Source organism: Gossypium hirsutum, chromosome A03 (assembly GCF_007990345.1).
Source record: "Gossypium hirsutum isolate 1008001.06 chromosome A03, Gossypium_hirsutum_v2.1, whole genome shotgun sequence".
Lineage (NCBI taxonomy): Eukaryota > Viridiplantae > Streptophyta > Magnoliopsida > Malvales > Malvaceae > Gossypium > Gossypium hirsutum.
This window is the reverse complement of record NC_053426.1, coordinates 6388704-6408526: the sequence shown is the minus strand read 5'-3', so window position 1 is coordinate 6408526 and position 19823 is coordinate 6388704. Positions and strand designations below refer to the sequence as shown.

The 19823-nt window shown below is 31.7% G+C and overlaps 2 protein-coding genes and 1 long non-coding RNA gene across 3 annotated transcripts; all 3 read left to right on the top strand.

Moving 5' to 3' along the window:
- The first annotated feature begins 277 nt into the window (after positions 1–277).
- LOC107963877 (vacuolar fusion protein MON1 homolog) lies at positions 278–5878 on the top strand. Its single transcript, XM_016900385.2, has 14 exons — positions 278–925; positions 1105–1184; positions 1272–1343; positions 1477–1516; positions 2066–2167; positions 2357–2478; positions 2946–3078; positions 3208–3299; positions 3736–3817; positions 3945–4009; positions 4233–4556; positions 4680–4771; positions 4992–5056; positions 5472–5878. The coding sequence occupies exons 1-14, from the start codon at positions 485–487 to the stop codon at positions 5565–5567; spliced, it is 1806 nt and encodes a 601-aa protein (XP_016755874.2). The 5' UTR covers positions 278–484; the 3' UTR covers positions 5568–5878.
- Positions 5879–10330: 4452 nt separating this feature from the next.
- On the top strand, positions 10331–11682 carry LOC107963878 (uncharacterized). Its single transcript, XR_001702062.2, has 2 exons — positions 10331–10735; positions 10829–11682. It is a non-coding gene; the product is annotated as an uncharacterized lncRNA (long non-coding RNA).
- A 1959-nt stretch (positions 11683–13641) lies between these two features.
- LOC107963879 (double-stranded RNA-binding protein 2) lies at positions 13642–16797 on the top strand. Its single transcript, XM_016900386.2, has 3 exons — positions 13642–14276; positions 15483–15702; positions 15773–16797. Exons 1-3 carry the CDS (start codon positions 14031–14033, stop codon positions 16597–16599), a joined length of 1293 nt encoding a protein of 430 aa, XP_016755875.1. The 5' UTR covers positions 13642–14030; the 3' UTR covers positions 16600–16797.
- Positions 16798–19823: the final 3026 nt, after the last annotated feature.

The window sequence follows — 19823 nt, the reverse complement described above, 5'->3', positions numbered from 1 at the left end:
AAATTCAAGGGTTAAATTAGTATTTAAGCCTATACTTAAAAAGTTAAAAGTTAAATATCTTAATTTTTAATTTCACTATCACCAAATATTAACTGAAAAATGTATATAAAAATACAAAAAAAATCATAATTTTTTAATTTAAAAATATTAGTCCATTCACATTTTTTTTGGTAGATTGTTCTATTTTAATGATTTGGTTAAGATTTAAAATGAAAAGATAAGATGATTATAAATTTTAAAATTTTAAATATAACGACTAAATCGTAAATTTGTTATAGTGACTGAAAGCATATTTTAAGCTAAAATATTTTGCTTTCAATTGCCTGCACTGCAGCGAAGCCAACCAACATAAAACAGCAACTGGACTGGTAGCTGAACGCAATAGTCTTGTTGGTGTTCTTAAATTATAATTTTTTTTTCTCAATTTCATTTTTCCCTAGCTCAAAACCCTAGATTTGATTTTCTAAGAGGGAATAAAAAGTAAATGTCGTTGGATTCTATCTCATCTTCGTCTTCTGTTGATGAGTCCACCGGCTTAAACCGTAATTCCAATCTCGAGCCGGTTGATGAACAGTTCGGTTTGTTGTCATTGACCGAACCTGTCGAATTGGAACCTAATCGTGGAAACGGCTATGGAGTCGCCAATGGATCGTTGAATCGGGAGAGAAGCAACGGCGAGGAAGAGTATGAACGATTAACAGTGCAGAATCGGGAAATATTTGGCGACGAAAGGCCTTCGAGTCCTAGCAGTAGTGGGTATGCCGGTGAGAGAGGGAGCAGCAGTGCCTCGACCGCGTCGAGGATCGATGGAGCGAGTGAGGTTGACGGTGATGAGATTCAGGAAGTAAGGAACGATTGTTCCCTTGAAGTATTCTCCGATACTCAGGCCTCCGCTTGGGTACCGGGTAAACGTCATGTTGATGAGGTTAGTCATTTCACATATCATTATCCTACATATTCATACACTGAATTGTAGAATTGGGAATTTTTATGAAGTTTAGGATTAGTCAATAACGATGTTATGGTTTGAATGTAAAAAAAAAGGAGCTATTTTAAACAATACTTGCTATATTATATCATGTTTAATTTATAAGTGAAGTACAGGATGATGGTTCAATATCATGGAGAAAGAGGAAGAAACACTTCTTTATTTTGAGTAATTCTGGTAAACCAATATATTCCAGGTGTGTCAATAGTTCCTACAAATTTGACTAAAAACTGCTTGCTTATGAATTCTGTTTTAATTTTTTTCCTATACATTTGGCTTCCAGATATGGAGATGAACACAAGCTAGCTGGTTTTTCAGCAACATTACAAGCCATCATTTCCTTTGTGGAGAATGGGTACTTGGCTGAATCTAGCTTGCTTGGTTTTTAGTCGTTATTCTTGTACTTAATCAAATGTGATTATTTGGGCCTTTATTCTTTTTATGTCAGTTTTTTAAGGAATTTTAACATTTTATTCATTGTTTTTCAGGGGAGATCGTGTCAAATTGGTCAAGGCTGGGAAGCACCAGGTATTGTTACATTTGCTATTTCTGGATTTGAAATTTATATACTTTCTAATTTTACAGCCCTGCAATCTGTTGTTATTAGATTACTTGCATTTGAAATACTTTCTCTTCCACATAGTGATTAATCTTCTAAGTAGACCTTTGAAGTTTCTTCTTTCACATATTGAACTTTAGAATTAAACATTGAGGATCTGCAATTTTGTTACTGTTTTGCATTAGTCTTAAGTAGCTTAGTTTCATTAAAAGGGGTGGAACCTTAATCCTCAAAATGGTTGTGGTTTTGTTATGTTTGGCAAGACATGTCAATTAATTTTCAAAAGAAAAAGTGAATGATGCAATAGCAGAATGTTTGGCATTATTTGAAATAGGCGCATTTACATGAAAAGTTGTGTTGTTGGCCTCATCAATACAGTACAGCTTGATAAAAAAACTGTCATTTTTTCTTATTCATTTGGTATGGAATGCCTAAACATTGAAGATCCTACTTTCCCTTACAGAATAAAGCCTTATCTTTTGATGAGTGATGTATGGGATAATGTATTTGTTGTTCAGGTGGTCTTTCTTGTGAAAGGACCAATTTATTTAGTTTGCATCAGCTGCACAGAGGAGCCCTTTGAATCATTAAAAGGACAATTGGAGCTTATTTACGGCCAGGTATCTCTTACAGCCTCCCTCACAAATCTCTTCTTTTGGATGGATGACTTTGGTTGCCATTGCATATTCGAGGCTTGCTAATTTCCCTTGATCAAAATATTTTGTCACCTTTTATTTTACTTGTTTATAAAGTCACCCAAAAGTGTTTCTCATACTGATTCGCTTTGAATGGTTATGAAATGGATGCAGATGATACTTATATTAACGAAGTCCATAAATAGATGCTTCGAGAAGAATCCTAAGTTTGACATGACACCTTTGCTTAGAGGAACAGATGTTGTTTTCTCTTCCCTCATTCACTCCTTCAGTTGGTGCGTTTTCATTAGTTTTTTTTTTTTTTTTGCATGTCTAATAAATAATAATGTTGAATCTCTCCTCTCCACACGCTACCATTTGTGTTTTCTTCCCTTAACAACTCCTTCAGATGGTGTGTTTCACCGGGTTTTACTAAGATGTTGGATCTCTCCTCTCCTCTTCTCAGCCCACCCCACCCCACCAACCTCATTTTCTGCTTTCATGCTCAACCCTTGAAAACAAACCTACTGGGGTTTTGACTTATTTTAAATTAATTGCAAGATTTTCAGTTCTGATTGTTTAACAATTTGTCACATTCCAACTCTGGTTGTAAAAATTGCTTCTGTGTTCAGAACAGGATGATGTGTGTTGTTATTACATTTATGTTACTTGTGTTATTGATGAGATGTGAGTTACAATATTCATTTTCTTTCATATTTTACTTGAATGATACCTTCTAATTTTTTATTCTTTAATTTTTCAGGAACCCAGCCACCTTTATTCATGCATACACTTGTCTTCCCCTTGCTTATGCAACAAGGCAAGCTGCCGGTGCTATATTGCAAGATGTTGCTGATTCTGGGGTGCTATTTGCCATACTAATGTGTAAACACAAGGTAAAAGTCCCTCATCCCTTTTTTTCCCCTAAAAATAAGGACATCTGTGTTTTTGTTATTTTACTTTCCAGTTTAACTTCGTAAGATTTACTGCTCGAAGCATTTTAATTACGACAAGGTCAATTTCAGGTTATCAGTCTTGTGGGTGCACAAAAAGCCTCTCTTCATCCTGATGATATGTTACTACTTTCGAACTTTGTGATGTCATCAGAATCATTTAGGTTAGTATAACCAATGTCAAGTCTTTAATCCCCTTGCATTTTTTAAACTCCATACCATCTGCCTTCAAAAGCACACAGGATTAATGATGACTCTTTTGGCTTGGATCTGTTGGTTTTATGTGGATTTCTAGCTAACATTGTTTTGGTAAATCAGTAATCTCAATAACATTGTAGCTTATATGAAGGGTCTTCCTGATGTTCCTGATGAACTATAAACTGAATTTCCAGCTAAGAAACTTGTTGCACACTATTAGCAACCTGCATGTTTACTAGCTCTTCTGGTTTTCTGCAGCTGTTTTGTGAAATGCTTCTTCTTAGCAGTTTTTTTTTCTTTTTTCCCTTTTCTTCTTCTGTAGAGATATGTGGAGTTAATGTCTTTTTGTGCTGATGATTTCATGGGCTCTTGGTTCTTATGAGATCCTCATGCTTTATGCAGGACAGCAGAATCATTCTCACCAATTTGCTTACCAAGATATAATCCTATGGCATTTTTGTATGCATACGTTAATTTTCTTGATGTGAGTTGACACATGGTTCACGATAGGTTAATTTGGTGCAACTTCTACTAGATACAATGCTGTCATATTTTTTCCCCCTACCTTGATCATGCCATCAGAAAAGGACAAATTTACTTTCTTTTGGCAGGTTGATACCTATTTGATATTGCTTACTACCAGATCAGATGCGTTCTATCATCTTAAAGATTGCAGGTAAATTGTATTTTCCTTATTTGATAGTGATGCTAGTGAACTTCGGTTATAACCTTACCAAATTCTTCATCAATTGACTGCATATCTTGAGTCTGACCTTTGACCATCTAACCAAATGGAAATATACCCAGATTTAGTTGCCTCTATGGCTTACCAGTGAAAGCACATTTACCTCTTCATGTTAGAATGTTGACCATTAAGAAATTTGACTGAAATTTTATAGGATTCGCATAGAACTGGTTCTCTCGAAGTCCAATGTTCTTAGTGAAGTTCAGAGGTCAATGATCGATGGTGGAATGCATGTAGAGGATTTGCCGCTTGACCCATTGCCTCGATCGGGATCATCACCTCACCTAGGCCAGCAAAGACTTCCAACTGATTCGCCTGAGAGGCTTCCAACAGATTCTCCTAAGAGGCCGAGGGAACCATTTATTGGTATTGGCGGTCCTGCTGGACTTTGGCATTTCATTTATCGTAGTATATTTCTTGAGCAATATGTATCTTCTGAGTTCTCACCGCCACTTAGCAGTCCCCAGCAACAGAAAAGGTTTGTTGTATTTTGGTTCACTGGGTCAATTGAACTTCTTTCATGTTTAATGGTATAATGTATTTTGGTACACCGGGCCAATAGATATAGCAATATGTATAAAACTGGTTTTTCATTGTGCAGGTTATATAGAGCTTACCAAAGACTGTATGATTCCATGCATGATAAAGGAATTGGGCCCCATAAAACTCAGTTTAGAAGAGATGAAAACTATGGTAAGTCTCTTTCTGAGACATTAACTTTGCTGACATCTGAACTATAACACCATATAGCAGAAAGTTACTTTGTCACAGTTTTGTTTTTTGGTTTTGCTGTTTGAATCTTTTCAGCAATCAATACTTTCCCTTTCCTAATGTTATGTGTATAGTTAATGGAAAACAGTTTCTTGGGAGTTTTTATTTTACTGTCTTGAAATTAATATGATTTTTCTGTCAGTTTTACTCTGCTGGGTTACACAAGATTTTGAACTCTATGCGGCATTCGATCCCCTTGCAGACAAGGTTTGATTCTACATATATACATATACATATACGTATATAATTGGTCTAATAATGATTTTAGTTCCTCTGTTATGCTGAAATTTGCAATTTAATCCTTCTAATTTAATGTTACATAATCCGGTCACTTGACTTTTATAATGTTATTAGTAGGTCCAAATTGATAACTATTAAAGTGATGACGGGGATTTTCATGAATTTGTTAATCAATAACAGACCAACAGTGCTATCAATTTGTACCTACTAATAACATCATAAAAGAGGAACCAGAATATAGGAATTAAATCATAATTTTCAACATAGTAGAGGGACTAAAACTATAATTAAACTTGTAAATTTCAACATAGTATTAAATACATACTGAATACATTATTTTGTGCAGAAGAAGCTTTAAAAGTTTCATTAATGTACTGTGCAGGCAGTAGCCATAAAGACTTGCAACAGGGTTTGTCAATGGGTAAAAGATGTAGAAAATGAGATTTTTTTGCAGGGAGCTAGCCCCTTTTCATGGTAATAAAAGTCATTCATGTAATACATAATATGTACTCTAACTTTTGTTTATTAGCACGACCCTCCTTATACTTTTCTCTTCTTCTTTTTTCGCCCCCAGTCTTACAAGTTAGAATTTCATGGTACCCATAGTTAGATGGCCAAATGTATGATTAAGTTTCTAAATGTTTGCCCCTTTCTTTTTTGTTTTGTTTTCCATCTTTTCTCCATTGGTGGTTGTGCCACAATAAGTCATAAGATGGTAGAGAAATTTCTAAATTATGCACTACTCTCTTGTAATTTTGTTATATAAAACACAAGTCCTTTACCGATTCAGTCAACTATTAGCTTTTAATTTATAGTTAAATAAACTCTTTAACATCAATTGTTATTTCTCTTGAAATATGGACTTGTATCAGAATAAGTCACAAAGTAGGTACGTATCAAAAGAATTTTTCTTCTCGAAGATATAAGGTTTATTTATGTACAATAAAAATCTAAGAATTTTATTTAGGAAAAGTAAGATAAATTAGAAAATTGTTTTAATATTTTAGTTCTTTTATTTTTTACTTGAAGATTGTGTATTAAAATTTTTTTAAGCTTTTTACTGAATTGGTGTTATGAGTTAATCGAGTGTCAATTTAGGAAAATTATTAAAATATTTTTTTGTATTTAAAATAAATTATATTATTCGATGGTGTTTTAACCTTTTCAATTAAAAAAAAAACTAAAAAAATATGGACATGGATCTGAACCTATGCAAATTGCATTAGTAAAATTTCTATTTTATCACTCAACTAAAAATTTATTTTAATATGTTTTTTATATTTTAATTTTATTACTTACACTTTATTACTTCTATCATCTATCCATAATATTATCTAAGTCCCTGACTGAGTTGGTGTCACGAGTTAATTGGGTATCAATTCAATTAGAAAAATCATTAAAATGTCATTTCATATTTAATATAAGTTATATTATTCGAAAGTATAGTTGATTTAAATTTTATGTTATTTTTAAATATATATTTGCATTCTAAATTTGTGATTTTTACACATATACACGTGTGGTAGGATTTTTATTAGAATTCTTATATATTTAGTTTTGAGGGGAAAAGGTATAATTGAAGGTCCAAGGTTTTGATTTTGATGTATTTTAAAGTGACATGAAAAATAGAGTAATTTAATTTTTATAATTTAATTATGGGGCAAAAAATATAATTAAGAATTAAAAAGAGTAATTGGATGTTCTAGTTACATCCAATTCGATAGGACCAATCAATTATAATTGTTATCCAAATATGTTATTTTTTGTATAATTATAAATAATTACATCTAAATTAATTAATTATTATTAATTAACTGAATATAAAATTATTTAAAAACACATTTATCCTTAATTTAACGATATTGATATAAAAGTTCATGGAAGTGGAAGTCTTCTATTCAACTTTCCGCATTCTAATTTTGTTACACAAATAGCAGTTTGAATGGCAATTTTGATTTCTTTGGTTTTATTACTATTTTAAAATATATTTTAAATTTAAATTATTTAATTTTAAATTATGGATTGTTATAGGCATATTATAGAATAATTTTATTATTTAATTTATGGAACAACGTTTCTAGGTTTATCTATTATTTTTGGTGTAATTTAATTTATCTATTTTGAGTTTATCTAATGATGGGTTGTGTTTGTGAAATTTATTTAAAATATTTTATATAATTGATGTCTATTTTATATTTTTTGGTGTCATAAAATTTACATATGTGAGATCTAAGTTCATACTGCTAGCATTTTTAAAATATTTTCTTTACCGCTCCAATCAAAGCTTTATTTTTTATGAATATTTTATATTTAAAATTTATTTAATCTCATTAATTCATATTGGTTATATAAATTACATATTTTTTTAAAAGAAATGATACACTTAAATAGACCAATACTAATATGTAGCAATACCAATAGAAAAATGTTACATTCACCAATACCATACTTACTACCTTGATCAATATACCTCCAAAATCTTATATTAGTTAAAGAGTAGTTTATATTGAGATAACTCCTTATATTTCGAAATATTTGGCATAATTGGAAATATAAAATTATCAATTCAAAGTAATTTTTGTGGATCGAAACTGAGAATATTATACTAAAATGTAAAATTAAACTTGAAATTTTTAGATGATTTAAACCAAATGCCCCTTAATAAATTAGTTTAACTATTATTATTTTTTATTTCTCAAAGTATTTACTAGAACGAACTCAGTTATTAATCTTTCGCATTCTGCAGGCCTATTAAGAGAGTTGATGCTGGTCACGAGTTTTAAAACTGTTGCATACCAGGGTAAGGATCAAATCCTCGACCACTGGTTAAAGTTGTACTAAATACCCTTGCTATCTCACTTAACTCTTATGGTTAAATTAGTCGCACGTAAAATTGGAATAAGTGATTTATGTTATTTTGTTACATATGAATTATTAAATTATTATTTTTTTAAAAATACTGTTAAAGTGTTGAAGTTTGTATTAATATTTTAACCCTAAAATTTAATAATACTATTCAAAATTTTAGTTTAAACGGAATTAAATATTGGCACTTTGGTTATTTCAAACAAGTCAAAGTTGATAAAATTGGGAGATTATTATTATTGTTATTATTACTATACTTTGTTCCCCACTTGCCCATGATGATCATAATTTAATTAATACAGCAAAATATGATGGTTGAAATGACCATAACGCCCTCATAACTTCACATTCCCAATCCCTAAAATGTATGCATATTAGTAACTTTGTATCCTCGATTTTCTCACCTACCCCACTCCATTACCCTCTTTCTTACTTGATCATCATTTTCTTTATATATAAAAAAGGTAGTGCACACTCTCTTATCACTATGCCACTCTTCTTTTCAATGCCTACATTTATTCCAAGATTCTTTCCTTAATTTTGTAATCCAATTAAATTTCATATTTAAATCAATTTAAAGTTTTTCAAATGTTATTTATTTTTCAAAGATTTATAAGTTAAAAGAAAATCTCTAAAATTTTTTTTAAAAAAATCAATTAAACTCGTGTAGTCACACCCAATTGAGTATATGGTATTAACTAAAATAATCAATTAAGAATTGAAGGATTAATTTAAAAATTCTTGATTTAATTTAATATTTTCTCATAAAAATGATAAAAATGACAATTTCTGATTTAATCTATTTTTATAAAAACGTATAAAAAATTTTAAAAACTTATAAAAGTCATTAAAAATAAAAAAAATATACACTTATAAAAATTATAATAATATAATAATATGTAAAAAATATAAATTTAATGAAATGTATTTAAAATTTTATAAAAACTTATAAAAAATTCCTAAAATTTATAAATAATATAAAAAATTCTAATAAGTTATATACAAATTATAAAAGTTATAAAAAATTAAAAATTAAAATTTTTTAAAAAAATAATCATTTAAACCCCTAAATTATAATGAACACATGACATTACATCAATTATTAATGGGAATAGTCATTACATCATTAAGGTAATTTTCATGTTGAATAAAATATTCTCAATATTCCAAAAATAAAACAATAATTGTGGGTTCCTCTCTTTTTTTATTATAAATTATTATTTCATTTTTAAAATTTTTATCTCCAATTTTTAACTACAATATAGAAGTTTGGATCATGAAAAGTTAAAATTTATTTGTTAAGTATTATATGATATAAAGTATTTTTGGTACGTTAGATATCATCAAATCAAAATCTCATTATTCAACTATTAACATGCGTCAGTATGAAATTTTTTGACCAAGGATTTCAAAACCAAAATGGTCAGATTCCCAGTTTGTCGATTTGATCAATTTAATCGGTCTATCCGATTCAATTAAATAAAACATTAAGAATTAAAAATTAAAAATATTTACAAAAAAAAATGATTGTTTCAACTGGCCAATTCCTAAGTCAACTAGTCTAATGGTTTTCTTTGAATCTATACCCTTTCAATTTTGGTCTAAGGTTAATAAATTCGATCCAATTCAAGTTTTTATGATTTTTTATAATTTTTCAAAGTTTATATTAAATTTATTTTTTATATGTTTTTATAAAATTTTAAACATGTTTTATTAATTTTATAATTTATTAGAATTTACTAGATTTTTATATTTTTATAATATTTATAAGTTTTATTATTTTTTATAAAGTTTATATATTTTTAATATTTTTAGAATTTAATAAATTTAATCATTTGTTTATGAATTTTTTTTACAATTTTAATTATTTTTTGTGAAAAATTATTAATTAAACTAAAAATTGTCTACATGTTATATCTAAATGGTGTGTCATTTTATTTTAACGGCCAACCACAAATTCTATTAACATGGCTTAATTGATTATCTTAGTTAATAACAAGGTCTCAATTCGATATGAATTTAATATAGAAAATTAATTTATTTTTCTGATCTTTTAAGTGACTTTTTTAAAGTATAATATTTTCTAAAATAACATCAACCTCCATATTATTGATCTATGTTTAAATATATGAATATTTATTATTACGAGGTATCTAATTTTATTTCTTTTCTTTTTGAAGCATAATTTTATTTTACTTGTAATGGTTGTAAAATTATAATTATATTATTTTAAAGAGTTAATTGCACGAAACAATCTCAAGCTATAAAGAATTGTTGTTCCTTTCTTTGGTATCAAATTTTGGACTGATAATTGGGTCGTTGGGGTTGGACCTTTGATTAATTTTGCCATAACATCTTGCTTATTGATGAATCCATTTCTTTTAGAGAGATGGTGTCGATGGATGGGGACTGGAACTGGCAATACCTAAGGTGTTTACTAGATGATTTTATTTTACCTTACATTGCAGGTATTCCAGTTCCTAATCGCCTAGTTGGGCCCAATACAATGATATCACAATGGTCTTCTAATGGGAGTTTCTTAGTTAAGTTTGCCTATAATTTTCTCAGTAAGATGCCTTGAATCCTTCAGAAGATAGTTGGAAACTCGTGTGGTCTTATGCAAGGCCACAACGTGTTAGACAATTTCTTTGGCTGGTTTTCAAGGAACGCTTACTAACTAATGCAGAACGTTGCAGAAGAGGTATGCCAAATTCTTCTTCTTGTAAGCTTTGCGGATGCGTTAATGAATCTATTCTTCATTCTTTAACGGGTTGTCGTAAGGTAAGAGATATTTGGGAACAAGTCATTCCTTTAAGATTAATGCATCGCATTCCTTTAAGATTAATGCATCGTTTCTTCTCTTACTCGCTAAAGGACTGGCTAAGGGTCAACTTGGGTAATGTATTTGGCTTAGTTTTTTATGAACTTGATTGGAGGTCTCTGTTCGGTATACTCTATTGGAAGATTTGGAAAGAAAGATGTTCGTATGTGTTCCAGGATGTTCAATTCAGTAAAGATTCTATCCTTCACTCTTCATGAAATTAGGTTAAAGCTCTTAAGTGCACAACTGGAAGACCGAAGGATTGTACCAGAAGACAAACTAGATGTAGCCGATGGATTCCTCCTCCAACGTATACCATTAAACTAAACATTGACGGGGCTCGTGATCCAGTATTGGGTTTGGTAGCTTTGGCCGCAGTGGCAAGAGATGAATTCGGCAATTAGGTTCTTGCAGTAGGTAGAAATATTGGTAGGTGTGGTGTGGAGCAAGTAGATCTTTGGACGATTTATGATGGGCTTATTATGGCAAGGGATGCCCAATGGCGACATATCTTCGTGGAAACAAATTGTACACTTGCTTTTAAAAGGACCACTGACGAATTGAGAGGGTGTGTCCAGAGAATTTTGGTTCTTAGAATTCGAGAGTTAGTAAGTTGTGATTGGAATGTTATCTTCAAGCAGATCCCAAGAGAGATAAACTCTCTTGGACACTCGTTGGCTAGTATGATGAAAGAAGTGTAATTTGGTATACATATATTTTCATAATGCCCCCTATTTGGTTAGTCATCTTATAAAGATGAATATCATATTTACGTGTTCGAACCCGTTATTTCTTATTAGCTTTTTAATATTTTTCTTATTAAAAAAAAACAATTCATGCAAGATAGGCCAACTTAGATTGTGGTTTCTTTATTTATCTATCTGTTACGCACCAAAAAGAATGGTAGGTAATAAAAATGAATAAACTATTATTTTATTGATTTCATGTCATTATTATTATCTTTTACAAAAAGTTTATCACTATTTTCGTCTTTATATTATATTTCATTTGATGATTTAATTTTTATATTTTAATTTAAAATAAATTGAATTTTTATTGTTAATTTAGTTTAAATTAGGGTTCTTTAAATTTCGATTAAAACCGAATTAATCATTAAACTAATCTAAATTGATTAAAAGTTTTTTTAGAATTTCGATTAACAATTAATTCGGTTCGAAATCAGGTAATTAACCAGACTAATCGAATTTAATCAATAATATTATATATTATATGTATTAGACTATTATTAATTCAGTTAATTCGGATAATTCAGTCAAATAAACATTATCAAAAAATTTTGATATGTTTTATACTTGTTTTAACAAAAAAAAATTGGTTAACCAACCGAATTAATCGAAATATTTTGGTTCGGTTAACGATTAAAAGATTAAAAAGTTTGGTTAATTCAATTAATACTAGTTCAATTCGGTTAACCGTTTAAACACCTCTAATCCAAATCACATCTATGAAGCTGGGTTGGGATTATTATTTTAAATGATAAATTAATAAAAAACAATTATTTCGATAATTATAGTTTCACCTTTAAATGAATTAAGAAATTTTGATTTTCAAGTTGAATGCTCTTAGAAAATTTTCACATCAGTCCACTAACAATAATTTTTAACAATGAGAGTAATTTAAACTAAAAAATAACATTAGTAATGATAAAAAATAAATTAAATTATAAAAAACTAAATTCTTAAATTAAATATTATAGTGAAATTAAACTTTACTTTTTTTCTTTTTGAAAAGATAGAGAATACAAAACGATAAAATTAGCTCCCAAAAAGAATTCTTAAACAATTTTAATCTTAGATTTCTGTTACGAATCATCTTGATAAGACTATTTGATATTTTGTTTTCTTTCAGAAGAATATATAAAGAACTTTTCACAGCTTAGCCACTTTCAAGATATAATGAATTTTTCTGACGAGCACAGAATTAAAGTTTCAAGATAAGATGACATTCACAACCTCCAGATTATCAATTTGAATTAAGATTTTTTCGAGACACTTATCCAAAGCAAACTTCAACCCATCCAAGATATCCCAACTTTATTTTTTTTACCTTCTAAACAAATGCTAAAAAAAACCTTTTAATAAACAAATTAAATTTGAATCATTGTAGTCGTTAAACACAATTAATGGCCACTTTATGGCAGCATTAATGAAAAATGACATAATTAGTACCCACCCCCCAATTTGCTTTTTTCACACTTCACACCCACACAAATTTCCCACAAATTTACAAATCTCATAAATACACATTAAATGAAAATTTCTTTTTTCTATTTGTGGGGGTTTGGGAACCAACTTTATTAGTATTGTTATTTTATAGATATATATATTGCTTGTATTTTTCTTCAATTACTCATCAATTTTAATTCACCCAATGTGTAGTTGGATTATAATAACATTAATATAATGTCCCTACACTGATTAATTGGCTTTGGACCGTCTCTACCCCATACCATCCCTACATTTAAATACCCCTCTTTACTTGTTTCATTCAATTTAAAAAAAAAATATGAGTTTGAGTGCGCTTCAATATATTATTCTTTTATTTATGGGTTAAAATGAGCTATGAAAGTTATTAAAATTTGATATTTAATAATATGTTATTAATAGATCAAATTGATAATATTATTATTTACTATCATTAAAATGATAACATTCATAATAAAATTAGAGTCACATGAAAGTTCAAGCACAACTCTTGCTCATTTTAATTTTAACAGAAACAACAAGAGGTAACGTATAAAAATATCAATACCTTTTGAGTTAAATAATAAAAAAGCACTCGACCTAACTTCACTTTGAATTTAATTATAAAATCTTGTAAAATCTAAATTAAACCAAAATATAGTGGAAAAAAAAATCTCATCCATCAGTATCACCATGCAGCCTAACGTTCAGTTGACTCCCAGCAATTAAAAAGCAAATATAATAAAATTAAATAAATATATTCCCATTAAAATACACATTCCCAGTAAAGCAAAGCTCTTCTCTTTCCCTTCCCACTTCACCAAAAGAAATTTTCGCCTTTTTTTTTTCCTTGCTTTTTGTGTTTTCTCCGGTGCAGAAACCCTAAAACCTTTGATCTTCACTGACCCATTTCATATCTCAACCCGACCCGATCTGGGTCCGATCCCATTTCTCCTCCTTCAAATGAAAAAACCCAGATAAAGTGTTCAAACAAAAATTAGGAAAAAAAAGTGATTTTCTTTTTTCTTTTTGGTTTCATTTTGAGGGAGAAATGTATAAGAACCAGCTACAAGAGCTGGCGCAGAGGAGCTGCTTTAATCTCCCTTCCTATACGTGCATTAGGGAAGGTCCCGACCACGCGCCAAGGTTCAAAGCCACCGTTAACTTCAACGGCGAAACCTTCGAGAGCCCTCACTATTGTTCGACTCTCCGTCAAGCCGAACACTCCGCCGCCGAAGTGGCGCTCCAGTCCCTCTCTAATCGTGGACCTTCTCACTCCCTCGCCGCTCGAATCCTAGTAAGTTCTTTCTCAAACCTTCTGCTAATGGCGCGCCTTGTTCTTTTTTTTGTCTTTCTATGCTAAATTGAGCCGTGGGGTGTGATCGGTGTTAGCCTGCTCCGCCTTCGTGATTGCCGGAGGTTCAGTTCAGCTAGTCGTAGGGAATTACTAGAATGCCCTTCAATAGTTAATGAATTAGCAGAAGGCAGTGGGGTTTTCTTGGCTTTTTTTCAGATGATGGAAGCGAAAATTTAACTAATTTTTAAGGGAAATAAAAATGGGATTAAATCTTATGATTTTTCTTCATTTTTTTCTCTCTCTCTCATATTCTGGGAAACTGCTGTATTTTGATTATATGGGTTTTGTAGGTGTAATTAATGGTTTAATCATGGGTATTTTGGTCATAAAAATGTTTCATTTCAGGCCATCTCAATTGACTGCCCGAGGATAAAACGGTAGAGAAGGCAAAATTTAATTTGGTATCGCAATCTCTTGCAGACTTTAAGTAGTTCAAGTAGGTGTATGAACATTTGTCGGCGCAACAGAAAAAAGAGACCCAGAAAATGAAAAAGAAATATGATATGCAAATGTCATTGTATGTTAAAAGAATGTGGTTTTACGGGTCAGGTTTTATGGGAAGAGCGGGTTCGGTTTCCGGTTGGCAATGCTTTCTAGAGAAACAGTTAGTTTTGCTTTAGCAAATTATCAAAGTTATTATTTTTAATTTTGTATGAATTGTTTTGTTGAGACTCGAGTGTTGGTGCATTATAAATATGAATTGCCTTTTTCGGCATAGTGAAAAGCATGTAAATACGAGCAAAATGGGGTGCTTGGACTTAGGTTGGGGGATCGTGTAGAACTACAAGGATGAGAGGCATTTTAGTTAATTGTTTCATATGATATTCATGATAGTGGTTGATATGTTTCTCGTTGTGTTGCTTGTTTGTTTCTTGGTTAGTTCACAATTGTTAAGACTCTTCAATTTTCATGTCCTGGTAGAAATAGTTTGTAAACTTATGATTGTGTTCATCGTGGTCATCGGTGTTGTCTAATATATGGACCAACTTGTGAATGTTATTATGTGAAATGAAGCTACACGCCTTCAGTGAATTGGCAAATTCTTGATGATTTTTGTTGTGTTTATATCTCAATTTTCTCGAATATGCCTGTCTAGATATCTTGAGTTTTATTGGGATTGATACTGATCTGGCGTTGTTATGTTAGGATGAGACAGGAGTTTATAAGAACCTCTTACAGGAAATTGCACAAAGAGTTGGGGCTTCGTTGCCTCAGTATACAACATTTAGATCAGGTCTCGGGCACCTGCCTATTTTTACGGGAACGGTTGAACTGGCTGGAATCAGATTCACCGGGGAACCAGCCAAGAACAAGAAACAAGCAGAAAAGAATGCAGCCATGGCAGCTTGGACGTCTCTAAAACTATGTGAGTCTATGTTTCATTTTTCCTAGGGATAAATGTTTGTTCGAAACTGAATACTGTGTTTTATTTCCAGTGGCGAAAGAAACTGCAAGTTCTTCTTCGGAGCCAGAGAACAATGATGAGCTTGAACAGATCACGATAGCTCGGTCTTTGTTGAATTACCGAATAAAGGAAAAGATGGCTATGGCAAACTCCTCCAATGCACCAATACTATTTACAAAGAAGTTTCCTAGTCAGAATCCTAGACCAACAAGTCCACAGCCTCCTGCTACCACCTCGAAAATCCTTCCTTTAATCTGCCCGAAGTTGGTTCCTCGAAACAGATCTATGTCAGCAACAGTAAATGAGAAGCCCGTACTGACATCATCGCAAACACCTACTCCTGAAAGCCGTGGTGTTCGTCCACAGAAATTCCCAGCAGCTGGAGCAGCGCCTTATGTTCCCATCAGACAATTAAAGACACCTTGCTGTGGCATTGCTCCACCAGTGACAATAAGAACTGCAGTGCCTGTTTTCTCCGCACCTCCGCGTCCAGCACCAGCTGCAGTATCTCCTCAGCCACCGACATCAGCGGTTCCTACTCATCCCCCTCAACCAGCACAATCTGTTCTTCCTCCTCATCAATTGCCAGCAACACTCCCCTCTCAAGTGCTGCGAGCTCCTCCAGTACGAATTGCCCAAGCAGTCACCATTAGGCAAGTAGTTCCTGTATTTGCTGCTCCACCGGTACGGAAAGAAGATAAACAATCCGTTCCTCTCAGAAATGAAGATATCACAACCGCTACTGCTGCTCCCCCGCCTAACCAATCACCTATTCAAGCAGAGGAAGCAGCAAGCACAATATCGAAGAACCTGCAAGAATCTGAGACAGTACAGAGTTTAGAACAACTCAAAATCTGATGGCAAGGAAGGATCGAATTCCGAATCGGAAGCAATAGAGTAAGAGCTATGGTTTTGTGTTGGTATCAAAGTTTGTTTTTGTTACTTTTTGTCAACTCATATATGAGTGTTCTTTTTCATTTTGTTTTCTTAGAAAGCTAAAGCTACAGTTTCTGCAGATTAAGTTAGTCCCATATAATTGCAGTTAAAGTTAGACTATGTCTAGAGGCAAATTCTTATTTAGTTTATTTATAATTACCCCCCCCCCCCGATCTAATCTAATGCTTCTCTGCTTGTATTCAATTTTAAATGTTCAAATTCTGGCTTTGGTCCTTGAGGTTTTTTCTTAAAAAATATATTTTCCAACAAAAAATCTTTGGCAGCATGGTGAGGGAACACAATTATAGTATCACCTCCATATTTTAACCATGATATAGAAAATTATAAATGAATGGATTTATGCTTCCGTCTTTTTCAACCAGTCTCTTACTCTTCGGAAGAGCAAGTGTCGTGTCGAAGCTGCCACGATTAGATAGTAATGGGGGTAGTGAATGATGGTTGAGTTCCCACTAAATCCATTTCCCAACATTATGAGAATCTGCTAATTTTGGGCAAAGCTCATTTGTGATATGGAAAGGTAAATTGTTAAAGCAAGCAACTACATGGACGCTCAAATCTTTAATTAATCTAAGTAGTGGAAAGGAAAAGATATACATTAACATAGCTGGGGCGTTGGAAAGATATAGATATATTTGGAAAATCAGTGAATGATGTTTTCCATTCATAAACAACCAAAGACCCTCTTTCTCTTTTGATTCACATTGCTCTGTTTTACTGCCGACCCTTGAGTCTTTCTTGATTTTAAACTCTCTTACATCACCCTCTCCCCTCAACACTACTTTCTGTTTCCTTCACTTTGTGGGATGGTTCTGGCTTAGATTGTTGAAGTACGTCAGAGGGTAAAGACTGGATTTGTGAACTATTTGTGATTTTCCACTAGTATATCATATTTGATTAACTTTTGAACGTAAGTTGAGTACTTGGCAATGGTTGTGCCTCAACTGTTAGCATATATGCATGTCGCATGGGACCTCACGACTTGTCCCGGTCTTTGAAAATCTGGATACTAATATAAAACTTCAAATTGCCTTATATGTCTAATTCATCTGTTGGCAGGTTATAGCAGTTAATGGGGCGTTTCCTGGTCCTGTTGTTAATGTCACAACTGTGAATATTAATGTTCACAATCAGTTGGACGAAAATCCTCCGATGACTTGGTAGGATTTGAGTGTTGAGATAAAAAAAATTTCTTCTTCCCTTGGGATATTATTACTACTATTATTTGTTCCAAGTCAGGTTCTGAAACTTGAGATTTTACAGGCCAGGAATTCCAAATTCATGGCAGGATGGTGTTCTTGGAACCAACTCATCCAAAAAAAAAAGAATTTTACTTACCCATTTCTCAAGGATCAAATTTGGGAGCTTTTTCTACTTCCTCTCTCTCCTCAATTTTCAAATTAATAATCGAAATATTACAGCAATTCCTTTTCACCCTAACCATCATGCCAATATACAAGATTCTTTTTTATAATTTAAGTCTAATAATTGACACACTCTTATGTTAGGCATTGAAAACAACTCTTGAATCTGGTGAAGAACTTGGAACGCCAGATGGAATTCTCATTAATAAGAAACGACCCATAATTATATCATATATAATTGCCTAAAGTTAGCTTGAATTAAAATATAAACCTCAAGTTTTGTCAAAATTTACTCATATTTGTAATGTCTATTCCAAACCTGTTTAAGTTTACCTATTTTTATTTATTTATTAGTTATTATTTATATATTTTTATTATAATTATACATTTTTTTCTTTCACTGCATTTTTAAATATAAACAGCTTTAACATATGTTTAATATTAATTATAATATAATATATTTTATGTTTTTATATGATATAAATCACATCATATATAACAAAAAGAAGAAAATAATATATTATAAACTTTAAAATAAGTTGCGTCAAACCGAGTTTAAATCTCTTTCTATATTTTAAATGTTTTTATTTTCAAATTTATTTTTTAACTTTAACCTTTTTAGTCAACATTTTCAAAGAACAAGTAGCTTTATCCTTGAACAAATTTAGCAATTAATTGCCTATTTTTATTAATATATATATTCATATGGATTTTTTTGAAGAAAACATTGTTCAAACATAAAATTTTATGTAATCATTCTCCAACTAGTAATGAATAAGAATGACGTGGAATTACAGTTTCTTACAATCACTTCTCATCATGTTGGAATGATTTTTAAAAAATATCCAACCGGCAGGGGCGAAGCTAGAAAATTTTTTTAGGGGAGGCGGATGAAATTTTAATTTTTTATAATTTATATTTTTATAATTTGTAAAGGATTAAATTGAATTTTTATAATTTTAGGAGAGGCAAAGTGTAATTTTACCTTTACTAATTTAAAATTTTTAAAAAATTTCAAGAGTTTAAAATGAAAATTTCTATTTTAGGGGAGCCGGGCCCATGCCAGCCCCCCTAGCTACTCCCCTGCCAACCGGAGTCTATTTGAATTAATTACTGATATTATAAAAATAAAGAAAACAAAATTATGTGAAATAAGTAAATAGAATAATTTGAGCATAATGGATTACCAAAGTGCTGGCCAATCACTGCAATATGAAGAATGGAGAGTCCATTATGATCTCTAGTGTAATGCTTGTGAAGATTTCCTCCCATTCCTTCAATCTGTGTAGCCAAGTACTTCACCATCGACAAGTTGCCATATTCGACAGCTCTGAACAATGGGGTTTCCCCCAACTTGTCCCGATCCGCCAGTATCTCTTCCCTCTCCCGTATATAATCTTCATGATATGCAAGCCGTCAGAGAACAATACCTCCTTCATTAACAAATCAGCTGCTTCGGCTTTGGCAGTGGTGACCAGTTCATGGAGGACGGTGTTCCCATAAACGTTCTTCACCTTCAACACCTTGCACTTCTTTGTTTGCGGCACCAACTTAACCAGGGTTTGAAGCATTGCTCCACTTCCTCTGTAAGCTGCAACGTGAAACATATGTATCTCCACAAGCCGTGATTGGGTTGAACAAGGCCTCATGGTTTTCCTTGTAAGTCGCTGCCAACCACTGATCGTGGTTTGCCAAAAGAGTTGTCGTAAGCCACTCTCATTTCATGGAATTTGTTGTTCATCTCGGATTTGGAGATCATTATTT